General features: G+C 42.9%; 1 protein-coding gene across 1 annotated transcript; it reads left to right on the top strand.

Moving 5' to 3' along the window:
- Positions 1-3095: 3095 nt before the first annotated feature.
- LOC133546579 (uncharacterized) lies at positions 3096-16653 on the top strand. Its single transcript, XM_061892356.1, has 3 exons — positions 3096-3371; positions 3478-3691; positions 16474-16653. Exons 1-3 carry the CDS (start codon positions 3124-3126, stop codon positions 16651-16653), a joined length of 642 nt encoding a protein of 213 aa, XP_061748340.1. The 5' UTR covers positions 3096-3123.
- The last annotated feature ends 8949 nt before the right edge of the window (positions 16654-25602 follow it).

Raw genomic sequence — 25602 nt, 5'->3', positions numbered from 1 at the left:
TCACGTGTGTTTTTAAAAGGGGCCTTAGAGTAAAATTTTTACCGCAGATTGAACCCGAAAAAGGTTTTTCACCAGTGTGTGTTCTCATGTGTGCTTTTAAGGTTTGATTTGTTACAAAACTTTTACCACATTCTGAGCAGGAAAAAGTTTTTTCTCTAGTGTGTATTCTCATGTGTACTTTTAACCTTTGATTTATTACAAAACTTTTGCCACATTCTGAGCAGGAAAAAGGTTTTTCACCAGTATGTATTCTCATGTGTGTTTTCAAATTGTGCCAATGCGTAAAATCTTTACTGCAGATTGAACATGAAAAAGGTTTTTCTCCAGTGTGTGTTCTCATGTGTCTTTTCAAATTTTGTCTTTTAGTAAAATCTTTACTACAGATAAAACATGAAAAGGTTTTTCTCCAGTGTGTGTTCTCATGTGTCTTTTCAGAAGACTATAGTATTTAAATGTTTTGTGACAGAGAGAAGATGTGAAGTGAGTGTTGTCAGTGTGACATGTCTTATCATCTTTAGAGTCTTCATCATCAGTGTCAGGAGAGTGTGACGTTGTGTCCTCACTATCTGATAGTGGAGCTAAGAGCTTGTCTGCTTGTGATCCTCCACAGTGGTCTCCATCAGCTTCTGTTGTCATGTGTTGTGTTGAGCTGCTGCTTGGAGGCTCCCCCCCTCCCCTCTCCTCACTTTCACCTTTCACCTCATCATCTTCACTCTTCACAGGGACACCAGTCACTGGCATCTTGGTGACATCAACCTCCTACAGTCCTTCAAGATGCTCTCTCTGCTGACTGATGCTGTGCTCTTCCTCTTCCTCTTGAATGTGAGGGGTCAGTGGGTCCTCCATCTCCTCTTTAAATCGGGGTGTCAGTGGGTCCTCCATCTCCTCTTTAAATCGGGGTGTCAGTGGGTCCTCCTCTTCCTTTTTAAAATGGGGCATCAGTAGGTATTTCTCTTCCTTCTTAATGTGGGAGGGCTGTGGCTCCTCCGTCTGCATCCTGAAGCTCCACTTCTGTTGCTCAGGGTGAAGATGTTCTTCACAGACGTCTGCAAGACAAACACACACCATGTCTGCTCAGTCACACAATGCATTCAGTACTTTGACATGCACTTAGGAAAAACAAGTTATCGTAGGAACTCTCTTGAAACCTCAGTGACGCACAAACACGCTGCTCTTTACAACATTATTTACAGGAATAGAAAAACAAACCAGGACGACAGGACTTTCTACCATGGATAGACGATATGGTTTAAAATGTATTTTGCGATACATTATTTCATATAGAATTAGTAATAAAACCATTTTAAAACAGGCTACATGTCAGGTTCAAACACTGATGACATCAATTAAACAAGACAAGATGCAAAGAATCAAACAGAGACATAATTCAATTTGGATTCAATTGAGGAGAAACGTGTCGACCTCTAACTTTTTACAGTGTCACCCACGCTCTGGCGAAAGATTGTACTCCCCCTTCTTTATTTTACTTTCTTCGACCACATGACCACAGCTACTTCGAGAGGGAAGTGTGTCATAAACAGCGTTGCCTTTGGTTACGGAACAGTTCAAAAGAAAAGGTCGTAAATGAGTTCAAAAAGAGGTTCGTAAAACAGTTCAAAAAGAGGTTCGTAAAACAGTTGAAAAAGGAGGTTCAAAAAGAGGTCCCCTGGAGGGGACACTGGTTCTGCTTCCTCTTTGCTTTTGTAGTACTTGGGTCAGACAATATCTTTATGTTTGATTATAATACATGAAAGAAAACAGGAACACCTTCATCTTGCTTTCCCCAACACAGTGGAGTTTTACGAGCCTTACTCTTGGTAGGTTTCAAAGACAGCTTTTGCTTCTCACCAGTCACTCAATGCAACACAAAGTTTTTGTGATAACTTAGAAACAATTATTCTGACACTACACAGGCTCCTAATTTAGTTGCTGAAATATGCAGTCAAATATTACATAATTTCCAGTATTATTTTGTCAAATAAATAAACCAGATATTAATAGTAAATAAACAAGTACATTAATAATAATTGTTTCGACAAAATAATACAATTAGAAAAGACACAATATGATACTGCATATGTCAACTGCCAAATTAGGAGCTTTTGTAACCCGCTTTGAATTTTTTCTATCATCAATCATATACCAAATGATGTATCGTGACATATATTGTTATTAAGATATAGATTTGAGGTCATAGCACTCATACCAAACATTGGTTTGCCGAGTCATTTTGTTTGGCCCACCAAATATATTTATTTTTTTATAATCTTCAGATGTGTGTGTATTAAGGGTTTAACGGTACGTGTATTTGTATTGAACCGTTTCGGTACGGGGGTTCTGGTTCGGAGGTGTATTGAACAAGTTTCCACACGGACATATTAAGTAGCGCACCACACGTTGTGTCAACAATGTACACTGAGGCACAACACACAGCATGCTAACAACGACCGGGCTACTACAACATGTAAAAGCCAGAGCTGGAAGACACTCCTGCATCGTTAAGATCTCCCGTTTGGGAACACTTCGGCTACGCAGTGCGATACAACAATGGATAACATGGCTTCAACGAAGAGAAAGACGAACAAACACAGCTCCCACTGCATTCAAGCAGCTTCTACTCTGCGACTCAGGCAGGGCTAAAGCAATAACAAATGCTGTTGGTGTTTTTACAGCAGCAGATTTAAGACCATAGTGCATTAAAAACTCGATTTTGACCCACTTCTGTGGTGGAAGAACAATGAGCCCATATATCCTCTTACTGCCAAGTTAGCCAGGCACTACCTCACCATACCTGCTACCTCCGTGTCCAGCGAAAGGGTATTTTTCACAGCTGGGGACATTGTAACTGCAAGCAGGTCTGCTCTTTCTGCAGACAAGGTGGATGAACTGATTGTTCTGGCAGAAAACATGAAAATTGATTGAAAGTCACCAGGGTTAAAGGCTGGAGGGTGGGAAAAAGAAAAGTTAATATGAGGCTGAGTTGACTTGAAATTGTTTAATGCTGCACTTTTTGTATGTAGAAGAAAAGTTTTGTCATTTTATTTAATCTGAGCAACAACTTGAAGCAGTTTAATGTTGCACTTTATATGTGAGAATGTTGCACTTTATATGTAGAAAGGTGTCATGACGCGGAGTCGAACCCGCGTTACCTCAGCGGCTGGAGCTGCGTGTGCCTCTGCTGACAGTGAGCCAAGAGGCGCCTCTGCTGACAGCGCACCAAGAAGCGCCCTCGCTCGTGCTGAGGGCACCACGCCCACGCAGCAACGAGCCTACACGCTATCAATAATCAACACACCTGGGCTTGATGAGAGGGAGCAGCATAAAGACCAGCAGACCCGAGGACCCTTTGCCAGAACGTCGCTAACCTTCCAGTAAGCATCACGTCTGACATTCCCTGTTTTCCCAGTGAATTTCTTGCCCTTGTTTTACTCTATCTCTCTGTTTTCCCCTGGTTCATGTCCTTTTGTATTTCCTCAGTGACTACGCTATCCTTCCTTATTTGTGCCTTGTCACTCAACTCGCATCCGGATTCCTGACTGCTCTCCTCGATCCACGACCTCCCTGCTCGGACCCAGACCACGCTGCCCTGCTCTTGCCCATGACCTCTTGCCTGTCCACGACCTGCCTCTTCGCCTTGCCCTCTTGGATTACGACGGAAGATACAACCAACATTTACAGACAACAACCCTTGGTAACATTTACATATTTAATATTACACATAGTGAAGTGAAGTGAATTATATTTATATAGCGCTTTTCTCTAGTGACTCAAAGCGCTTAACATAGTGAAACCCAATATTTAAGTTACAGTTAAACCAGTGTGGGTGGCACTGGGAGCAGGTGGGTACTCATTCACTTTGAGTAGCATACACACGCCACGCATTCATCAAAGGTTTTAAATGAACCTTGTAAACCGCAGTCCTGCCCTGGTTGTTGCCTCCTTCCCTTCTCTGGTACACAACAAAAGGTTTGGTTAAGAAACCAATTCTGAGCCTTATCTTATTTAGTTTTTATTGTGTGTGTGTATATGTATATATATATATATATATATATATATATATATATATATATATATATATATATATATATATATATATATATATATATATATATATCTATCTGCCTAGAGTCGGGACCCAGGGTGGTCTGCTCGTCTGTGCATCGGTTGGGGGCATCTCTGCGTTGCTGACCTGTCCCTGCTCGGGATGGTCTCCGGCTGGCCCCACTATGGATTGGACTCTCACTATTATGTTAGAAACTGGCTGGCCTGGGAACGCTTTGGGATCCCCCGGGAAGAGCTGTACGAAGCGGCTGGGGAAAAGAAAGGCTGGGCCTCTCTTCTTAGGCTGCTGCCCCCGCAATCCGACCTCAGATAAGCAGAAGAAGATGGACGGATGGTTGGATGGATGGAAGGATGTGTAACACAACTTGATGTTTCTTGAAAACAGCGTCCAGTAGTTGATGTTGTCGCTCCTTCTCCTCTCTTGTTGAACAAAGTTCCTCCTTGTACTCTGCTATCGTTTTTTTTTCTAACATCACAAATATTTCTTCAACAGCAGCAGTTAGTCGCTGATTCAGCAACACTCACATCATTTGTAATGTAGACATGTTCACACAATAAAAACACTTTACACTTACATTGGATCTCTGCTTTGATGTGTCGATCACTTCCGCCTCTCTTTGTTAGCAGCTAACAAGCTAAGCTAACCAGCAGGCTAGGCTAGCACGTCAAAGTGCACTCAGACTAATGTATCCGCATACAAACAATTAATAAGGACGTTTACTCTGGTAAACGACACACATGTGCACATGTACGTTGTAATTAAGACCTAGAAACCATAATAACCAAAACAACGTATTCTCCGCCAGACGCCATCTTGTTTTGTGCTTCCTCCTGTGTGACGTCATCGAGGTGTTCTCAACCGCGGAACAAAATGTTGGCCCAGCACGTGTTTCACTGGGACAATAGTGAGTGGTGCACACTTCCTTCAAACACGTGTTTCACTGGGACAATAGTGAGTGGTGCACACTTCCTTCAAACACGTGTTTCACTGGGACAATAGTGAGTGGTGCACACTTCCTTCAAACACGTGTTTCACTGGGACAATAGTGAGTGGTGCACACTTTCTTCAAACACGTGTTTCACTGGGACAATAGTGAGTGGTGCACACTTCCTTCAAACACGTGTTTCACCGGGACAATAGTGAGTGGTGCACACTTCCTTCAAACACGTGTTTCACTGGGACAATAGTGAGTGGTGCACACTTCCTTCAAACACGTGTTTCACTGGGACAATAGTGAGTGGTGCACACTTCCTTCAAACACGTGTTTCACTGGGACAATAGTGAGTGGTGCACACTTCCTTCAAACACGTGTTTCACTGGGACAATAGTGAGTGGTGCACACTTCCTTCAAACACGTGTTTCACTGGGACAATAGTGAGTGGTGCACACTTCCTTCGCCCGGCCACAGAAGACAAAAAAGAGTTGCTGGTGTAACAATAGGAAGAATATATTCCACTCCTTTCTTGTACACGCGGTTTATGAGGTAATATACATGATATATTTTCATATTATTTATCTTATTTACCTCATATGTTGTTCGAAGCTAACGTGCTAGCTTTAGCCCGCTAGCAGGCCTTTGTAGCAAATGCGAGCGTTTTTTTTTGAGGAGTGTATTTTATATGTTCTCTATGAGAATTATATTGACTTATTTAATACTTTAACTGTTTTTTGTTGTATATTACAGTCACGCTTAACATCATTAAATATTTGTTACTAGAAAGAAACGAACGTCTCGTAATTTAAGTCTGGAATAAGTCACATGGTATAATAATAATAATAATACATTTTATTTGGTATAGCGCTTTTCAGTGTACTCAAAGATGCTTTACAGGATGAAAAAATAATTACAAATATTATTATTATAATGACAGTAGAATATTATTGCAGTGGTCTATTTTGTGTTGGTGTCAACTTTATTAACAATAAATATAAATGATGTTTGCATGCACTTCTATTCCTTTGATAACATCCATCCATGTTTTACCGCTTGTCCCTATTTGGGGTTGCGAGGGGGGACAGGGGGTGTTGGAGCCTATCTCAGCTGCATTGGGTGGACATATCATGGAAATTAAATCAACTGGTGTTTGTTATTACGAAAACACTATTTGCACAATTGTAAGCGATTAATGCTTATTCAGTCAGACTAAAATAAATATTTAATTAAATAAATGTTAAATATGAAAAATGGCTTTAATATACTGGACATAAATTGAATATGCATCAATATTTTGTTTGTAATCAAATCATGAGGTACCCAAATATTCTAATATATATATATATATATATATGTATGTATATATATATATATATATATATATATATATATATTAGGGCTGGGTAACGATTAAAAATTGTAATCGAAGTTAATCGCACTATTTCTCTGAGTAATCGCGATTAACTGCATTGTATACACAAAGCCCAATAATGAATTCAAAAGTAGTGTGTAGTGCACCTTTATTGGAATATTCTCTCACATGAACAAAAGCGCCAAAACATTTGTTGTGCAAACACAATTTAAATCAGTCCTTGTTAAACAGTAGCAGTTAAATAGCATATTTTATGAAAATCAACTCAAAAAATGTAAATACAAACATTTAAGCTAATTGCCACTGCCAGGGTATTTAAGTTATCCTGTTTGTTATGGAAAATAAATATAATCTGCATACAAATCTCTGAGCCACAATCATAACATCTGAACAGGCAATTTCTGAGGTAACAGCTCAAACATTTTTCTAATCAGGGATCTTATGTTTAAAAAACCTATATTACAGGTAGTGGGCTGTTTTAGGGATTTTTTGATCAAATTATCTGTTCTAGCAATATTAATAATGTTGTGTTTATTCTGCGTAGTGCACTTAAAATAATTATGACCATAGGACGGCGTGGCGCAGTGGCAGAGTGGCCGTGCGCAACCCGAGGGTCACTGGTTCAAATCCCACCTAGAACCAACCTCGTCACGTCCGTTGTGTCCTGAGCAAGGCACTTCACCCTTGCTCCTGATGGTTGCTGGTTGGCGCCTTGCATGGCAGCTCCCTCCATCAGTGTGTGAATGTGTGTGTGAATGGGTAAATGTGGAAGTAGTGTCAAAGCGCTTTGAGTACCTTGAAGGTAGAAAAGCGCTATACAAGTACAACCCATTTATTTATTTATTTATCATTTATCTAGGAATTGATATGATGGGAATTTTCCGATTGTTTGCTTGGTGCTTTGATAAACTGAAGGCATCATATACATGGTACTATATTGTGATGTTATGAGCCAGGGAAAAAAAGAACTACCCTACCCAGCATGCAACAGGACTGACGAGCATGCGCGGTAGCCCGGTATAGGTTGTGTGTCGCCATGACAGCATCTTGTATGTTGTGATATGCACGCTCTGAAAGCAAACGTTAAGAACTCAGCCAACAGTCCTGGTCTGCATTATTCATAAATAGACCGACAACACATATACTCCGCTGCTTCACAGGCCGCTGGATGTAGCCGGCAAAGTATTCCCATGCTAGCTAGCCGCTCTAGCAAGCACGCGTCATCCAGTCCAAAACGGCCCGATCTATCCACATCCAGAATTGTCTGGCGGTCGTAAGTGATCCCGGAGTGACCACGCTGTAAGCCAGCCATGAAATTTGCAGAATTGTCCGGTATTTTTGCCAAATGTTCCATCTTTACCAAGAGCCCATCGACGCCGAAGTACATCCGGGAGTTGCCATCTTGTTAAGAAAAGGCGTTAACAAAATAAAAGCATGTAAACAACATACGCAAATGTGCGATCAAATAATTGTCGGCATTAATAGAGTGATGAATTAACTCGTAATTAACGCATTAATTTGCCCACTCCTAATATATATATATATATATATATATATATATATATATATATATATATATATATACATATATATTCTCACGCCAGCACATTTCTTAAGGTGTGAGTGAGGTTCAAGCAACATACTATCACACGGCCACACTCGCTGGCACTTGTTACACGTGCTTCGCTGCACTTCTGTTTCTTGTCTGTTGGGCTAAAAATGTTGCTTTTGCAGAAGGAAAAACAAGGAGAGGATATTGTGCGTAAAAGTGAAGCCAACCGACCACAGCTCTGCAGTCCTGGTCACCGTTGACGTGAGGTGGGACTATTTTGGAGGTGCACGTCAAGGTTGGCTGGTAGGTTGGTAGTGGGAGGAGCCAGTTGGCGTCACTTGATGCTGCAGCACAATGACACTTTTATACGTGCAGACTGACTTCATGCAGTCATGACGGTATTAAAATCCCAGCAGGAGGTTTTCCATAAGTTGTTACTTTTTAAACAATAATTAATGTAAATGCAGAAGATAGGATCAATGACACAATTCATAATAATCAATAACTGATGATTATTCCATGTGTAGAAGAACATCACCACAGAGTGGAGTCAGTTCACTTGGAAAATATTATATTTGATAGATTAAACAACATTTGACACATCTGAGCTGAAGTTTGTTTGTGTTGTCTTGCGGACGTCCAACAGATGAACGCTCGTCAAGAAGAACGTCCCCTTCAGCAGCAGGAGGATCCACAGCCCCCCCACATTAAAGAGGAAGAGGAGGAAGTGTGGATCAGTCAGGAGGGAGAGTGTCCTGTAGGGCAGGAGGAGGCTGATGTCAGCAAGTTTCCACTGACTGTTGTCTCTGTGAAGACTGAAGAGCATGAAGACAAACCACCTGAGTCCTCACAGCTTCATCACAGTCCAAGTAAGCACAACATCCACATATCATCTAATACAATGTTTGTGACACATGTTCATCCGGGGGACACATTTATCACTAAAGATGGAGATATATTTGCTTTTTAACACCACCATTTAAAAATGAATGCTCATCAATCATCAACAGTGTAATTGCTGGGGTGTAACCATGTGACCTAGAGGCCGTCCTCCTTACCTCACGTGGTCAAATGAAGGCAAACATTCAATATGGCTACTGTTTATTTACCTTTAGCAGCACATATGTCAGCATATTTCAAAGGTTTAGTGGTGAAGATAAGAGCTGTATACCAAGTACCATTTTTTTTTTTTAGTACTGGTTCCTAAAGGTCTACTAAAACCCACTACTAGCCACCACACAGTCTGATAGTTTATATATCAATGATGAAATATTAACATTGCAACACATGCCAATACGGCCTTTTTAGTTTACTGAATTGCAATTTTAAATTTCCCGGGAGTTTCGTCTTAAAACGTTGTGTTACGATGACGTCTACGCAAGACGTCACGGGTTTATAGGAAGTATGAGCGCTGCACACACACACAGCTAAAAGTCGTCTGCTTTAACGGCATAATTACACAGTATTTTGGAGATCTGTGTTGCTGAATCTTTTGCAATTTGTTCAATTAATATTGGAGAAGTCACAGTAGAAAGATGGAGTTGGGAAGCTTTACCCTTTAGCCACACAAACACACGGTGATTCCTTGTTTAAAATTCCCGGAGGTGAAACTTTCCTATGGATCAGAGCGCGGTCAAGAGAACATGAATCACGACCACACGTCAACCAGCAGGTTTCGGTGAGATAATTGTGGTTAAAACGTCGCTTCTTACCGGAGAAAAGCTGAGCTTGTGCCATCCATAAAGCTGCCGTCAACTCCTCTGAGACACTGGCGTCAAGACACCCGTGGAGACACACCTCCGACTATCAGGTACTATTTAACTCACTAAAACACTAGCAACACAATAGAAAGATAAGGGATTTCCCAGAATTATCCTAGTAAATGTGTCTAAAAACATCAGAATCCGTCCCAATGCAATCGCGTTTTTTTTTTTTTCTAGTCCGTCGCTATCAATATCTTCAACCACAAATCTTTCATCCTCACTCAAATTAAAGGGGAAATTGTCGTTTTCTCCTGTCCGAATAGCACTTTTTGTTGGAGGCTCCCATTAAAATCAATGTGAATATGTGAGGAGCCCCCACACTTGTGACGTCATCGTCTGCGACTTCCGGTAGAGTCAGGGCTTTTCTCTTAGCACCGAAAGTTGCAAACTTTATCGTGGATGTTCTCTACTAAATCCTTTCAGCAAAAATATGGCAATATCGCGAAATGATCAAGTATGACACATAGAATGGCCCTACTATCCCCGTTTAAATAAGAACATCTCATTTCAGTAGGCCTTTAATTATGTGGTCCATGAAGACCGTGAAGATTCTGGACTAACGACACAACTATTTGTATTTTTAATTCCAGCTGACTGAGGTAACTATGACACGTTGTCACATTGAGTTCAGCTGCCGCTGCTACACATTACAATCAGCTTTGAATGATGACAAATAAGGAAGCAACCAAAGTTTGATGTGTGTGTTATTGAGAAGAAGATGACATAACTGCATTTCACCTTGCACTGCACACATAGTTGACTTCTTTAAGACTTCAACCTCTTCTGCAAATAGGAATGCTATTTAAAATGCCTCTTTTCCACTTTTTTATTTCCACAAATGACATGTAGTACCGACAAGAGTACCGATAAATACTGGTATCGATAAGGAATATTGATTAGGGTATCATATCCATAAATCTATAAATTTACATCCCTACTGAAGATACAAGCCAGATATTGGTCTCAAGATGGCGGCGCCCTGCTCGGCTGCGGCTGCAGAGGCTCTTGGTAGTAATAGAACATTTTGGCAAATCTACCAGTAATTTCTGTGAATTTCATGGCTGGCTTCCAGCGTGGACACTCCGTAGTAACGTAGGACCGCCAGACAATTTTGGATGTGGATGGATCGGGCAGTATTAGACCGAAAGATGCGTATACGTTGGACCTCCTCGCTATCCTGGGAATACTACGCCGGCTACATCCAGCGGCCTGTGAGGCAGCGGAGCCTAGTACCAGAGGGGACCGCAGACAGAGGAGACATAAGCGGTGGGATCAGAAACAGAAACGGAGATGCCGAGCGGGGCTAACAACAAAGCTAAAGGCTAATCCTCACAGAACGCCGCTTCCTTCCATCCTGCTCTCAAATGTCCGCTCACTGGAGAACAAACTGGACTACCTGAAGCTGGATTCATATGCAATACACTGCTGCTGGAATTGTAATTTTCCTGAAGGAACTCTCCTGAAGGAATCAATAAAGTACTATCTATTTATCTATCTAGATGAGAGACTGCTGCGCCATATTTCTCACAGAAACGTGGCTGAAACCATTCGTCCCGGGCGAGGCAGTTAGCATCGAGGAGCTAACTATGTTTCGGTCGGATAGGAGCAGCACTCTCACTGGTAAATCCCGAGGCGGTGGTGTTTGTATATACATCAATAACAACTGGTGCAACAACGGGAAGAACGTCTCATGTCACTGCTCTCCCGATGTAGAAATATTAACTATAAAATGCAGGCCATTTTATTTACCTCGGGAATTCAGTGCTATGATCTTCACAACAGTGTACATTCCCCCCAGTGCTCACACCAAAGAAGCTTTGAATGCTTTGTGCTGCTCCATCAATGAACTGCAAACTACACATCCAGAGGAAGTTTTCATCGTTGCAGGGGATTTTAATCAAGCTTACATGAAAACAGTTTTCCCTCATTTCCATCAATATGTGAATTTTGCAACCAGGGGTGGAAGCAAGCTGGACTTGGTTTATAGTAATATTAAACAGGCGTATAAAGCTGCACCACGCCCCCACCTGGGCTCCTCAGACCATCTATATGTGATGCTAATTCCTGCATACAAGCCCCTGCTGATCAGAAAGCAAGCTACAGTGAAGCAGGTGAGGACCTGGCCAGAGGGAGCAATGGAAGCATTACAAGACTGCTTCGGAACCACAGACTGGGACATGTTCAAGGCAGCCGTCACCGATAATCATCACATGTGTGGAGAAGTATGCAGAGTCTGTGTCCGCATACATTCAGAAGTGCATGGAGGATGTCAGTGTGATCAGGAACATCCCCACACGGGCCAACGAGAAACCCTGGATGAACAGTGAGGTACTACGTGCAATGCTGAATGCTCGGAACAAGGCGTTTAAGACTGGCGACATGGTAGCAGTAAACTCAGCCAGAGCTAACCTGAACCGTGCCATTAAGGTTGCAAAGGTGCTCACAGTCAGAAAGTGCAGGACTTCTTCCAGAACCCCACGAACACTCGACAAATGTGGCAGGGCATACAGGTCATCACGGACTATAAAGCTGCCCCCCATCCCTGTGACAACAGTATCAGCTTCCTAAATGACCTAAACAACTACTTTGAAAGGTTTGAGGCACTTAACACCCCTCCGGCGAGAACATCCATCACTCCGGCGAGAAAAAACACCCCTCGCTCTGATGAGCAGCCGCTCAACTTGGACACAGCGGATGTCCTGAAAACCCTGAGGAAAGTGAACCCCCGGACCTGATGACATTCCGGGCCAGGTGCTTCAGGGATGTGCAGACCAGTTGGCGGGGGTTCTCACAGACATCTTCAACATCTCGCAGGGAGGTGGTGAAACATCTGGTTGACTGGTGCAGAACCAACAACCTGGTCCTGAACGTCGACAAGACCAAGGAGATCATCGTTGACTTCAGGAAGCACCAGTCCAGCCACACTTCACTCTTCATCAATGGCACAGCGGTGGAGATGGTAAGCAGCACCAAGTTCCTGGGGGTGCAGATCACTGACAATATAACCTTGTCCCTACACACCGGAGATCTTGTAAAAAGAGCTCATGCACTTTTTGCGTCGGATGTAAAGAGCACAGCTCCCTCCCCCCATTCTCAACACATTCTACAGAGGAACTATAGAGAGCCTGCTGACCAACAGCATCTCTGTCTGGACTGGAGCCTGCAATGCCTCAGACTGGAAGTCTCTCCAGAGAGTGGTGTTGACGGCAGAAAAGATTATCAGGATTCCTCTTCCTCCTATCCAGGAGATCGGAAAAAGCCGCTGCCTGACCAGGGCTCAGAAAATCTGCAAATCAATCAATCAATCAATGTTTATTTATATAGCCCCAAATCACAAATGTCTCAAAGGACTGCACAAATCATTACGACTACAACATCCTCGGAAGAACCCACAAAAGGGCAAGGAAAACTCACACCCAGTGGGCAGGGAAAATTCACATCCAGTGGGACGCCAGTGACAATGCTGACTATGAGAAACCGTGGAGAAGACCTCAGATGTGGGCAACAACCCCCCCCCTCTAGGGGACCGAAAGCAATGGATGTCGAGCGGGTCTAACATGCTGCTGCGAAAGTTCAATCCATAGTGGCTCCAACACAGCCGCGAGAGTTCAGTTCAAGCGGATCCAAGACAGCAGTGAGAGTCCCGTCCACAGGAGACCATCTCAAGCGGAGGCGGATCAGCAGCGTAGAGATGTCCCCAACCGATACAGGCGAGCGGTCCATCCTGGGTCCCGACGAGCGGTCCATCCTGGGTCTCGACTCTGGACAGCCAGTACTTCATCCATGGTCATCGGACCTGACCCCCTCCACAAGGGAGGGGGGGACATAGGAGAAAGAAAAGAAGCGGCAGATCAACTGGTCTAAAAAGGTCTATTTAAAGGCTAGAGTATACAAATGAGTTTTAAGGTGAGACTTAAATGCTTCTACTGAGGTAGCATCTCGAACTGTTACCAGGAGGGCATTCCAGAGTACTGGAGCCCGAACGGAAAACGCTCTATAGCCCGCAGACTTTTTTTGGGCTCTAGGAATCACTAACAAGCCGGAGTCTTTTGAACGCAGATTTCTTGCCGGGACATATGGTACAATACAATCGGCAAGATAGGCTGGAGCTAGACCGTGTAGTATTTTATACGTAAGTAGTAAAACCTTAAAGTCACATCTTAAGTGCACAGGAAGCCAGTGCAGGTGAGCCAGTATAGGTATATATGTATGTATATATGTATATAAAGGTATATACAGTACAGGTATATATGTATGTATATATGTATATAAAGGTATATACAGTACAGGCGTAATATGATCAAACTTTCTTGTTCTTGTCAAAAGTCTAGCAGCCGCATTTTGTACCAACTGTAATCTTTTAATACTAGACATGGGGAGACCCGAAAATAATACGTTACAGTAGTCGAAGCAAGACGTAACAAACGCATGGATAATGATCTCGGCGTCTTTAGTGGACAAAATGGAGCGAATTTTAGCGATATTACGGAGATGAAAGAAGGCCGTTTTAGTTAGTTTTTAATGTGTGACTCAAAGGAGAGAGTTGGGTCGAAGATAATACCCAGATTTTTTACCGAGTCACCTTGTTTTTTTATTTGGTTGTCAAATGTTAAAGTTGTATTATTAAATAGAGGTCGGTGTCTAGCAGGACCGATAATCAGCATTTCCGTTTTTTTGGCGTTAAGTTGCAAAAACTCCTCCCACTCCCACCAAGGACTGTTTTCACTGCTGGACTCTAGGAAGAGGTTCCGCAGCCTCCGAAGCAGAACCTCCAGGTTCTGTAACAGCTTCTTCCCTCAGGCCGTAAGGCTCTTGAACGCATCATAATTAAATTATCTTCTCAACTCCCCCCAAAATGGATTAACTCGCTGGAATAAAAAAGACAATATAACATACATCCATAAACATGGATGCATATGCAAAAGTGCAATATACTGTATTTATCTGTACAGTAATCAATTTATTTATATCTGCACCTTATTGATTTTTTTTTATCCTGCTTTACCAAGAGATAATGCAACAAAATGTTGTTCTTATTTGTACTGTAAAGTTCAAATTTGAATGACAATAAAAAGGAAGTCTAAGTATAAGTCTAAATATCTTATAAAAAATCCAATATTTTTTTTATGTGGATTTAGTTACTTCTCCGCTGTCCATCCATGTCTCAACACCTTTGAGAGATGGTTTAATCTAGTTCATTTCTACTAATTAGCTATGTTTTGTTGATATCAAACATAAGAATCAGACATACTTTATTAATCCCCGAGGGGAAAAAACATTTTCAGCAGCACAATCCCATTCAAGGTCAGACAAACATTCCAGGGAGACAGAACAGGATCGCTGACGGGTCTGCCAACTTGCGGCGCCCTTTGCAAAAAATGTGAGATACATACATGTAAACAAGTGGGAAAAAATAAAAATTCGGTCTCAGCCTGGGCGCCTAGAGAGATGGTCCAGACTGAGGCCAAGGGGAAAAAAACAATTTATAGCTCTATCATACATCCCTCTTTCATGTGTGTAAGAGGGAAACATCAAAGAAGACAAAGGACATTAAAGACATTAAAAGAGCAGAGCTGTTGCAACCAGCCACTTCTACATACATACATGAATAAAAAGTAAAGGAATCAAATACACTGTGGTGACCTCTGCGGTGTTCCACGCCATTGTCTGTTGGGGTGGAGGGAGCATGGCCAGAGACGGGAGCAGACCCAACAAAGCAACCAAGAGAGCCGACTCCAACCTCGGCCGCCGACCAACTCTCAACCAGTGTCCAGTCCGCATGGATGAGTGAGGATACGTCCAAGGAGACCGAGGTGTCCGATACCTGCTCATTCAGCCAAGACACTGTGAAGCTTTTCCGTCCCGGCGCTCAGTGCTAGCTACGCAGTCCTGTCTCTTCATCTGCATCTCCTCCAGTCTCTCTAAACGGACTCTGGTGTGGCAGAGACCCAGCAGCTGGTCTCCATGGCCACAAGGCTCTCGGGAGGCGGATCCAGAAGTCCACAAAAAAGCACCGCATAAGTCACGAAAGTACCACCCCTTGTCACACAGTCCCAAAGGGTCTGGACCCAAAAGGCATAGATAAATAAATATATATATATATATATATATATATATATATATATATATATATATACATATATATATATATATATATATATATATATATATATATATATATATATATACATATATATATATATATATATAACACATGAAAAGAAGAGGGAAACACAAAAGGATGACACAAGAGCACAGAGCTCCTGCCAACAGCAGCCACTACAGAGGCGCCATCTTGGGGGAAAAAAAAAAAAAAAAAATTGCAGCATACAAGCTACAAGAACACACAAATCGTGAAAGTTTCCTAGAGGAAAATGTTCATATTTAAATAAGTAGAGTAAATAAATCATAAACAGGATTTTACAGTTTAAATGCAAATGTTGATGCTCCTCTTAGACACTGTTCTTTGTTCTCTTTCGGGTGTACAAGCAGCTGTCTTGTTTGTGTGTAAGTGTTTTACTGCTGTGTTTATTTTTTTCATGAGTTTTTGTATTGCTTCCCTGATGTACCGTATGGTTTTGACATCTTGAAAGTCAACGTGGGGACTGATAAAATCCTCAGAGACATTATCAGAATATATGCAGGACAAAGTGTCATGTGACTGGGTAAATCTGGACTTTTCTAAAGCATTTGTTCGTCTAACTTGTGTATTGAAGAACATTTCCCTGAGCAGCAAGAGCGGACCTCAAGGATGGAGCAGAATCAGTCACAACCCCTTATATTAAAAAGGAAATGGAGGTTCTGCAGTACCCCAAGATTAAAGAGGAAGAGGATTCAAAGCAACCCCACATTAAAGGGAAGGAGGAGCCAGATAGCTCTCACATTAAGGAGACAAATGAATCACAGCCCTCCCTTACCTTACAGAGAAAGAGGAGTCACAGCTCTACTCACAATAAAGAGGAAGAGTAGGACTCACTGACTTTTTGCTGCGTCAACACAGAAAAAGGTTAAGTGAAATAACTTAGATGTTAACTATCGGTCAATAATGCTTGTCTTTCTCTCAGACAGACAGGGCTTTACTGTCCGTAACACACACACGCACGCACACATCGCAAAATGAGCTAACGTTACGCTAAAAGCTAATCAGCCTTCACCTCAAGGACTGTGAGCGAGCTGAGCTACCGCCTATACCTCCAGATCGTCAACGGGCTCATAGTGATGTTACAAGTAGTTGACTGGGAGGTGTTTATTATGATATGGGGATCGTCCGCTGCATTATGCTCACCTGCTGAACACCTTTCTGCTAACATGCACCGTCTCTCCTCTCTGCCTGCCTCTGCCGTGAGCCCTGATTCCATGCACTCTGAATACGCACTGCTGATTGGCTCTTACCGCTTTGCCTGTAACCAATCAGATGGTTGTGTGGGTGGGACAATGCTGGGGGCTGCAGAGACATAGTGACAGAGACAGAGGCAGTACGAAGCGTACCAGCTTGTTAAGACTTTAGTGTAGCACAAAATGATAATATCAATACGTCTAATGAAGTCAAATACAAATAAGGCAACCAGAGAAGTATCCTACACTTCTCTTTTGTAAAGTAAATGTGAACATGCGATACGGGCATCTACATCGACTATATGATTTGCCTGAGAAGCCGGACAGGACAAAAAAACAAAAAATGTTTTGGTTTTTTTAAGACTTTAGTTTAGGCGGTGGGTAATGTGTTGATGTTGTTAAGGTGGCCTGGCAGTATAGCTCGGTTGGTAGCGCGGCCATGCCAGCAACTTGAGGGTTCCAGGTTCAATCCCAGCTTCTGCCATCTGAGCCATTGTGTCCTTGGGAAGGACACTTTACCCACCTGCTCCCAGTGCCACCCACATTGGTTTAAATGTACACTTCCACGTGATGTAGAACAGTAGTACCACATTTTAAACATACACACACATCTAAAGAATATAAAAATAAATATATTTGGTGGGCCAAACAAAATGACTCGGGGAAACAATGTTTGGTATGGGCCATATGACTTAAAATCTATATCTTAATAACAATATATGTCACGATATATCATTTGGTATATGATTGCTAATAAAAGAATTTCAAAATGGGTTACAAAAGCTCCTAATTTGGCAGCTGACATATGCAGTAACATATTGTGTCTTTTCTAATTGTATTAATTTGGCGAAACAATTATTATTAATGTACTTGTTTATTTACTGTTAATATCTGGTTGCTTTATTTGAGAAAATAATACTGGAAATGATGAAATATTTTACTGCATATTTCATCAACTAAATTAGGAGCCTGTGTAGCCTGTTTTAAAACGGTTCTATTAATAATTCTATAAGAAATAATATATGACAGAATCAATTTTAAACCATCAACCGTCTATCCATTGTAGAAAGTCCTGTTGTGCTGGTTTGTTTTTCCTTCCTGTGAATAATGTTGTAAAGAGCAGCGTGTTTGTGCGTCACTGAGATTTCAAGACAGTTCATACGATAACTTGTTTTTCCTAAGTGCATGTAAAAGTACTGAATGCATTGTGTGACTGAGCACAGATGGATGTTTCTAAAACGTGTTTGTCTTCTTGTGGCCTGCAGACGTCTGTGAAGAACATCTTCTCCCTGAGCAACAGAAGTGGAGCTTCAGGATGGAGCCACAGCCCTCCCACATTAAAAAGGAAAAGAAACACCCACTGATCCCCCATTTTAAAGCGGAAGAGGATGACCCACTGACCACTCACATCAAAGAGGAAGAGGAGGACTCATTGACCCCCAATTTTGAAAAGGAAGAGGAGAAGCCACTAATAACCCATTTTAAAGAGGAAGAGGAGGACCTACTGACCCCTTACTTTAAAGAGGAAGAGGAGGACCAAGAGCCGCCGCACATTAAAGCGGAAGAGGATGACCCACTGACCATTCACATCAAAGAGGAAGAGGAGGACTCATTGACCCCCAATTTTAAAAAGGAAGAGGAGAAGCCACTAATAACCCATTTTAAAGAGGAAGAGGAGGACCAAGAGCCGCCGCACATTAAAGAGGAAGAGGAGGAAGAGGGCATCAGTCAGCCTAAATGGTTGGAGGAGTTCCCAGTGACTGGTGTCCCTGTGAAGAGTGAAGATGATGAGGTGAAAGGTGAAAGTGAGGAGAGGGGAGGGGGGGAGCCTCCAAGCAGCAGCTCAACACAACACATGACAACAGAAGCTGATGGAGACCACTGTGGAGGATCACAAGCAGACAAGCTCTTAGCTCCACTATCAGATAGTGAGGACACAACGTCACACTCTCCTGACACTGATGATGAAGACTCTAAAGATGATAAGACATGTCACACTGACAACACTCACTTCACATCTTCTCTCTGTCACAAAACTTTTAAATACCATTGTCGTCTGAAATCACACATGAGAACACACACTGGAGAAAAAACTTTTATCTGTTCACTCTGTGGTAAAGGTTTTGCACAAAGTATCAATTTGAAAGTACACATGAGAACACACACTTGTGAAAAACGTTTTTCCTGTTCAACCTGTGGTAAAGGTTTTACACAAAGTCAGAGTTTGAAAATACATATTAGAACACACACTAGAGAAAAACCTTTTTCTTGTTCACTCTGTAGTAAAGGTTTTACACAAAGTATCAATTTGAAGGTACACATGAGAACACACACCAGTGAAAAACCTTTTTCCTGTTCAATCTGTGGTAAAGGTTTTAGAGAAAGTCAACATTTGAAAAGACACATGAGAACACACACTGGTGAAAAACCTTTTTCATGTTCAAACTGCGGTAAACATTTTACTCAGAGGCCAGATTTGAAAGTACACATGAGAACACACACTGGAGAAAAACCTTTTTCATGTTCAATCTGCGGTAAAGATTTTACTCGAAGGGAAAATTTCAAAAAGCACATGAGAATACACACTGGAGAAAAACCTTTTCCTGTTCAATCTGCAGTAAATATTTTGCGCAACGGCACTATTTGAAAGAACACGTGAGAACACACACTGGAGAAAAACCTTTTACATGTTCAGTATGTTGTAAAAGTTTTTTTCAAAGTCAGCATTTGAAAAGACACATGAGAAGACACCCAGGAGAGAAAGTGTTGAGTTGCAGTGTGTGTGGTGAAAGATTGTCTTCTAAGTACCAGTGTAAGAAACACAAGTGTGCTGGTGAGAACAGCAGCAGCAAATGAAACTGCAGGATTTGAAATAAACTGTCCAGACTTTAACTTTGACCTTCTAAAAACATCAGCACATAGTTTCTAAGATTTATAGATGAGATATTTTAGATTATTACCTTTTTTCAGTCAAGTACTACACATGACAAGTGTTTTTTAAAGTTGTTCATGATTTATCCCCCTTTTTTAGAATTCCTCAAACATTATCAATTTCAGAAAACATGGGAACGTTTGGAATGTTTGGGAAAAGTTAATTATGTACATCATCCCACAGAGCTTTACTGTACATCCATCCATTTGTTCTACCACTTGTCTCTTTCATTTTATATGTATAGCATTTAATCACATAGTTGTCCGCCAAAGGGTGTTGCGTTTTGGAGGAACTCCTTCTGTCAGAGTGCTGGTCACACTTCTTTTACTGCGGAAATCTACTCACAAAAACAATCCAAACAGTAGGAAACAAAAAACGATGGTGCGAAAAAGAGAAGACTAAATGTGCATTTTGGAAAAAATAACAAAAGCTACTTCTATATACAAAAATGAACTAAACTTGGTTTGGAGTTACAAGACGTGCACACTACAAAATAACACCAAGATGGATGGCACTGGGAATGGCCAAGGTAGCAAAATACTCAAAGCATGGAATCAACTGGCGTGGAGTGGAATCGCCGAGTGCCATCCAGCTGTCAAGGTGCTGCTTAAGTAGCACCAGGGTCAATTGGAAGCAGCTGTGCACGTCCCACAACTCCGCCCACAAAGGCAACACAGGAACTCTAGGAGGAAGGAGAAATGTAAGAACAAGGTCAACTGCACCAAAAGAGGAAAACTGACTGTTGGAGCCAAATTTCCTTATTTGCTTATATTGTTTTTATTTTGTTTTCTCTGATTGATTGCTGGCTTCAGTTCATGCTGAATTTCCCTTTCTGCAGATTGCTCCGCCCACTTCCTGTTGAGAACCAGGAAGTGTCGACAGGGATGGGACTGTTGCTATGGTGCGGTTGCCATGGTAGCCTCCTTTAATTGTGTTCAGCTGGGAACACTGGGGGGTGATTACATGGAGGACAAACAGTTTTGGAGCGTGTGGTGTGGTGTGTGGTCAGGTCCCACTGCTGTGACAATGTGCCATTCAAGCCAAGGTCAGCATACATAATGTTCTAGAACCTACTTTTCATTTCATTTTGATAGCTTGGAATAAAGGGATTGTCATATCCAAACACATTTCTACAGTACTGGACATTCAATCATCAAACTGGTCAACACAATATCAGTATCAGTATCAGTATCAGCCCAAAGGTAAGTGCTGTACAATGAGAATAAAATGCCTCGTAGCCGATTATGCAAATGTGATCAATTCATCTAGATGCTGTCCTGCCACAGTGAATAGGTTTCCCTGTGAAAGGGCAAAGTCCTTGCAGGGTCTTTTGTCCTAATGACTGTCTGGATAAAGGGAGGAGACTATAATATAGGAAAACAATTTATTTTTACAAATAAACTAGAATAAATAACACATTTTTACAGGAAGCTAAATTGGACAGAACACCTGCATCATCTTCTCAACAACACCCACATTCTTACAAACAACATATTTAAGAATGGTGGTGTTAAATACAAAGTGCATTCAGATACAAACAATTATTTTTGATGTTTACTCTATTAAAGGACATATATGTGCACATGTATGCACTGATTAAAATACTTTCACACAACAAAGTGTGAATACATGTTGTAAAGTGTGGGGTTGAGTTATAATTGATATAATACAATTAGGTATGGAAAATGCATTTTGTTTACTTGCCAACTATTCAAATTATATTTAATATACATATTTATATAATGTCATGTAATATGAATTCAACACTTCTTATGTTAACATATGAGTTTATTTGCTAACCAGTTCTACTTCTGAGTATTTATTTTATTTTGTTATTGAACAATTAAACACACATAAACAATGTTTAGACACATTAAGGTACTTTCAATACAATATGAGTGTCAGGCCTTGACATGGATTGAGTGTGCTCCTTCGACGCAGCGGGATTACAGGACGAGCCAGGCGTGAATTCAGGTACATGTTTTTATTTAAACACTCTAATCAAAAATCATCAAACTAAGGGCGCTCACAAAGAGGAAGAAACTTGGCTAAACAGTACAAACGTGAAACAAAAACACCTGCTCAAGGGCTTGAAAGAAAATGTAACTATAAACTTAAACAGCACAATGGCAAGACTAAAGACATGAAACAAAAGAGTGCACTGTGGCATAAATATATAAACTTACTCGGCATGGAACTGTGGACAGGGCGTAAAGGTTTGGACAGCATGGGTAGGGTGCGTGTGAGTGTGAAGATCCCAGGACGAAGACAAGAAAAAGAGTGACTTAAATAGCTGTGACTATTAGTGAGGCTGAGAACAGGGATGTGACAGGTGAAAACTCATGAGGTTGGCATGGAAACAAACAAAACCAGGAAGTGCAAAACGTGACTGATTGTCCAAAATCAAAAACATAACATGACAAAACAAAACATGATCCATAGGTGTGACAATGAGTCAATGTTTTTTCAATAGTTTACTCAGCAATATAAAAAAAAACATCACCATCCATCCATCCATCCATCTTCTTCCGCTTATCCGAGGTCGGGTCGCGGGGGCAACAGCCTAAGCAGGGAAACCCAGACTTCCCTCTCCCCAGCCACTTCGTCTAGCTCTTCCCGGGGGATCCCGAGGCGTTCCCAGGCCAGCCGGGAGACATAGTCTTCCCAACGTGTCCTGGGTCTTCCCCGTGGCCTCCTACCGGTTGGACGTGCCCTAAACACCTCCCTAGGGAGGCGTTCGGGTGGCATCCTGACCAGATGCCCGAACCACCTCATCTGGCTCCTCTCCATGTGGAGGAACAGCGGCTTTACTTTGAGTTCCTCCCGGATGGCAGAGCTTCTCACCCTATCTCTAAGGGAGAGACCCGCCACACGGCGGAGGAAACTCATTTGGGCCGCTTGTACCCGTGATCTTATCCTTTCGGTCATGACCCAAAGCTCATGACCATAGGTGAGGATGGGAACGTAGATCGACCGGTAAATTGAGAGCTTTGCCTTCCTGCTCAGCTCCTTCTTCACCACAACGGATCGGTACAACGTCCGCATTACTGAAGACGCCGCACCGATCCGCCTGTCGATCTCACGATCCACTCTTCCCTCACTCGTGAACAAGACTCCTAGGTACTTGAACTCCTCCACTTGGGGCAGGGTCTCCTCCCCAACCCGGGGATGGAACTCCACCCTTTTCCAGGCGAGAACCATGGACTCGGACTTGGAGGTGCTGATTCTCATTCCGGTCACTTCACACTCGGCTGCAAACCGATCCAGTGAGAGCTGAAGATCCCGGATCGCCACAATAACACAGTCCGATACCCCATACTCTCTGAGCACTCCCCACAGGACTTCCCGAGGGACACGGTCCAATGCCTTCTCCAAGTCCACAAAGCACATGTAGACTGGTTGGGCAAACTCCCATGCACCCTCAAGAACCCTGCCGAGAGTATAGAGCTGGTCCACAGTTCCACGACCAGGACGAAAACCACACTGTTCCTCCTGAATCCGAGGTTCGACTATCCGGCGTAGCCTCCTCTCCAGTACACCTGAATAAACCTTACCGGGAAGGCTGAGGAGTGTGACCCCACGATAGTTGGAACACACCCTCCGGTCCCCCTTCGTAAAGAGAGGAACCACCACCCCGGTCTGCCAATCCAGAGGTACCGCCCCCGATGTCCACATGATGCTGCAGAGTCTTGTCAACCCAGACAGCCCCACAGCATCCAGAGCCTTAAGGAACTCCGGGCGGGTCTCATCCACCCCTGGGGCCTTGCCACCGAGGAGCTTTTTAACTACCTAAGGGACCTCAGCCCCAGAAATATGAGAGTCCACCACAGATTCCCCAGGCACTGCTTCCTCATAGGAAGACGTGTTGGTGGGATTGAGGAGGTCTTCGAAGTATTCCTTCCACCTATCCACAACATCCGCAGTTGAGGTCAGCAGAACACCATCCGCACCATACACGGTGTTGACAGTGCACTGCTTCCCCTTCCTGAGGCGGCGGACAGTGGTCCAGAATCGCTTCGAAGCCGTCCGGAAGTCGTTTTCCATGGCTTCCCCGAACTCCTCCCATGTCCGAGTTTTTGCCTCCGCTTCCGCTGAAGCTGCACACCGCTTGGCCTGTCGGTACTTGTCCACTGCCTCCGGAGTCCTATGAGCCAAAAGGACCCGATAGGACTCCTTCTTCAGCTTGAGGGCATCCCTCACCGCTGGTGTCCACCAAGGGGTTTTAGGATTACCGCCACGACAGGCACCAACAACCTTGCAGCCACAGCTCCGATCTGCCCCCTCGACAATTGAGGTGCGGAACATGGTCCACTCGGACTCAATGTCCAGCACCTCCCTCGTGACATGTTCAAAGTTCTTCCGGAGGTGGGAAGACTCTGCCAGACGTTCCCAGCAGACCCTCACAATGCGTTTGGGTCTGCCAGGTCTGTCCGGCATCCTCCCCCACCATCGCAGCCAACTCACCACCAGGTGGTGATCGGTAGAAAGCTCCGCCCCTCTCTTCACCCGAGTGTCCAAAACATATTATTGTACATGTTATACTGTACAATTGAATAAATCAGAAACTGATGACATAGTGCTGTATTTTACTTCTTTATCTTTTTTTCAACCAAAAATGCTTTGCTCTGATTTACTTGAATTAAAAAAATGTTCCCAGGGGGTACATCACTGAAAAAAGGTTGAGAACCACTGTTGTAGTAATTTGCTCCCTGGCCCCCAAAGTCCTAGTGGCAGGTGCTAACCACCGACAGGCAATCAGCCTAATTCTTACCTGTATGATAAGGCTATGGAACGCCTCTACCTTGGAAGTCTGGTGTTTACTCGACGGCATGGCGATATCTTTCAGCAGGGACTTGTTGTTGACAACCTCCTCCAGTTTCACTGCTGAGCGTGAGACTAAACATACATTTAAAATAGAACAATGTTTATACAAAATGTTCCAGTCAACTTGAAAACTGGTTATCTATTCACAAGTTTATCTGAATTTTTTGACTTTCAAAAGATCCATCCATCCATTTTGCTACCGCTTATTCCCTTTGGGTTTGCGGGGGGAGCTGGTGCCTACCTCAGCTACAATCGGGCGGAAGGCGGCGTACAACCTGTACAAGTCGCCACCTCAACGCAGGGCACTTTCAAAAGATGTGCAGTAAAATATTGCTATTCCCTCACTGCTTTCAGGCAACTTATTTGCCTACTTACTTGGTTTGAGACATTTCTTTTGCATACTTCTACCGTGCAGTTGTCCAAGAGCACACATTGGGAAGAGGTGGCCATGGTCCTTGTGGATGTTCTGAATGTGTCTCTCCACAGACTTCCACTAGGCAACCAGAAGTTCCCCCTCTCCAGGCGGTGTAGACGCTGCACTCCCATGCTGTTCAGCACTTGCAATACCTTGCCAGAAGATCCGCCAGCCAAGAGAATGCCAGCAGATAGCAGGATGTTGCCCGCGGCATAAGGGCCAATGTTTGGCTGGCTGCTCCACCTACTCCTCCGGTCACATGATGTACATTGTATGGTCATGATCAGCTGTGTACCGTTCCAATCCCAAGAAGGGCTTATGTCCTGGCTGCCACAGGCTGGACAGTGACACCACTTGACGAGACTCTGGAGGCACGACTCAAAGATGATGTACTTCGGTACCTTGTGGGCGC

Source organism: Nerophis ophidion, unplaced genomic scaffold, assembly GCF_033978795.1.
Source record: "Nerophis ophidion isolate RoL-2023_Sa unplaced genomic scaffold, RoL_Noph_v1.0 HiC_scaffold_33, whole genome shotgun sequence".
Classification (NCBI taxonomy): Eukaryota; Metazoa; Chordata; class Actinopteri; order Syngnathiformes; family Syngnathidae; genus Nerophis; species Nerophis ophidion.
Note: the sequence above shows the minus strand (reverse complement) of the source record. Positions and strands in the feature narration are given on the sequence as shown.